General features: G+C 33.1%; 1 protein-coding gene across 1 annotated transcript in view; it reads left to right on the top strand.

Moving 5' to 3' along the window:
- Positions 1 to 1,129, top strand: part of LOC119585163 (ATM interactor-like) — a 59,398-nt gene that overhangs the window by 1,409 nt on the left and 56,860 nt on the right. The window contains exons 3-4 of the mRNA XM_037933797.1: positions 550 to 758; positions 977 to 1,069. Coding sequence (XP_037789725.1) covers positions 550 to 758; positions 977 to 1,069 — 302 coding nt within the window. The remainder of the gene's footprint in view (positions 1 to 549; positions 759 to 976; positions 1,070 to 1,129) is intronic.

Here is a 1,129-nt window from a genome sequence, read left to right as displayed (position 1 = left end):
CATTTTTTATGCATTTTCTCTGGTGGCATGTGGTTAATGGAAATAGTTCAGTTATATTTATATGTGACTAATGATATTTAATACTAAAAAAATAAACAATAACTAACATAGTTTGAAAACATGAAAATTAGTCATAACTCCCTGAAAGCTCATTATTTTCAGGATTTTAAGAATAATTGATCATGCAAGTAGCAAGTATATGAAATTATGGTAAGACCATTTTCATGTTAGGCCATTAATTAATCCTTTAAGCTGCTTAAAAATAACGAGAAATTTCCTTCAGGGTGCCTTTTTCCAGTGTAAATATCAGTCATCCTATCAGTTTTATGCACTTTAACTTTAATGATAATGTATAAATTTTTATATGGTATTAAAAAAGAATAAAGAAAAACAATTATTTTTTGTTCATTAAAATATACAATAAATTAATTCCATAGAGGATGTGCATTTATATAATTTATATTGGTGTAAAAGCTTAACATAGGACAAGAATGCACATACATATATGCATTAATTAAATCCTAATGAGAGTTTTTTTTTCGCATATAGCATTATCTGAAGGTTCATGCCAAGCGGTCTCATGCCTGTGACTGTGGCCAGGCCTTCAGCACATTGGCTCTGCTCTCCCACCACAAACGTGCATGTGGTCTCCAACTTCTTTGTGGTTGTGGCAGAAACTTTTCCTCTGTTGAGACTCTGCAGACGCACGCCCGACGTTCTGCTCATGCTTTCCACCCAACCACTATCCAGGCTTTGAGGTAATAGTACAGTTTTAATTTATTTTTGCAATTACTTATTATTTCATAACTAGAAAGCAAGAGTGTTATTTTTGTGCTACATGAATTTATAACTTGGTGTTGGGTAAAACCTGTAGGATATTTTCAAATACAGGGATTAAAAGGGAATCAGAATTATTGGAGATAATATCAGTCCTTTGTCTGAATTAAATTTTTATCTTTCCTTTCTTTGCATGAAGGGAAAGAAGAACATCTCTTGCCGAACCTTCAGTGTCCACTCATCAGAGTACGAATAATCAGACTCAGACTTTCTGGCACCATATACCTCTCAAGTAAGTTCTCCTACTTTCATATGACTGCAGGTTATCTGTTAGATGAATATTAACTGCTGG

This window comes from Penaeus monodon, chromosome 19, assembly GCF_015228065.2.
Source record: "Penaeus monodon isolate SGIC_2016 chromosome 19, NSTDA_Pmon_1, whole genome shotgun sequence".
NCBI classification, from domain to species: Eukaryota; Metazoa; Arthropoda; class Malacostraca; order Decapoda; family Penaeidae; genus Penaeus; species Penaeus monodon.
Note: the sequence above shows the minus strand (reverse complement) of the source record. Positions and strands in the feature narration are given on the sequence as shown.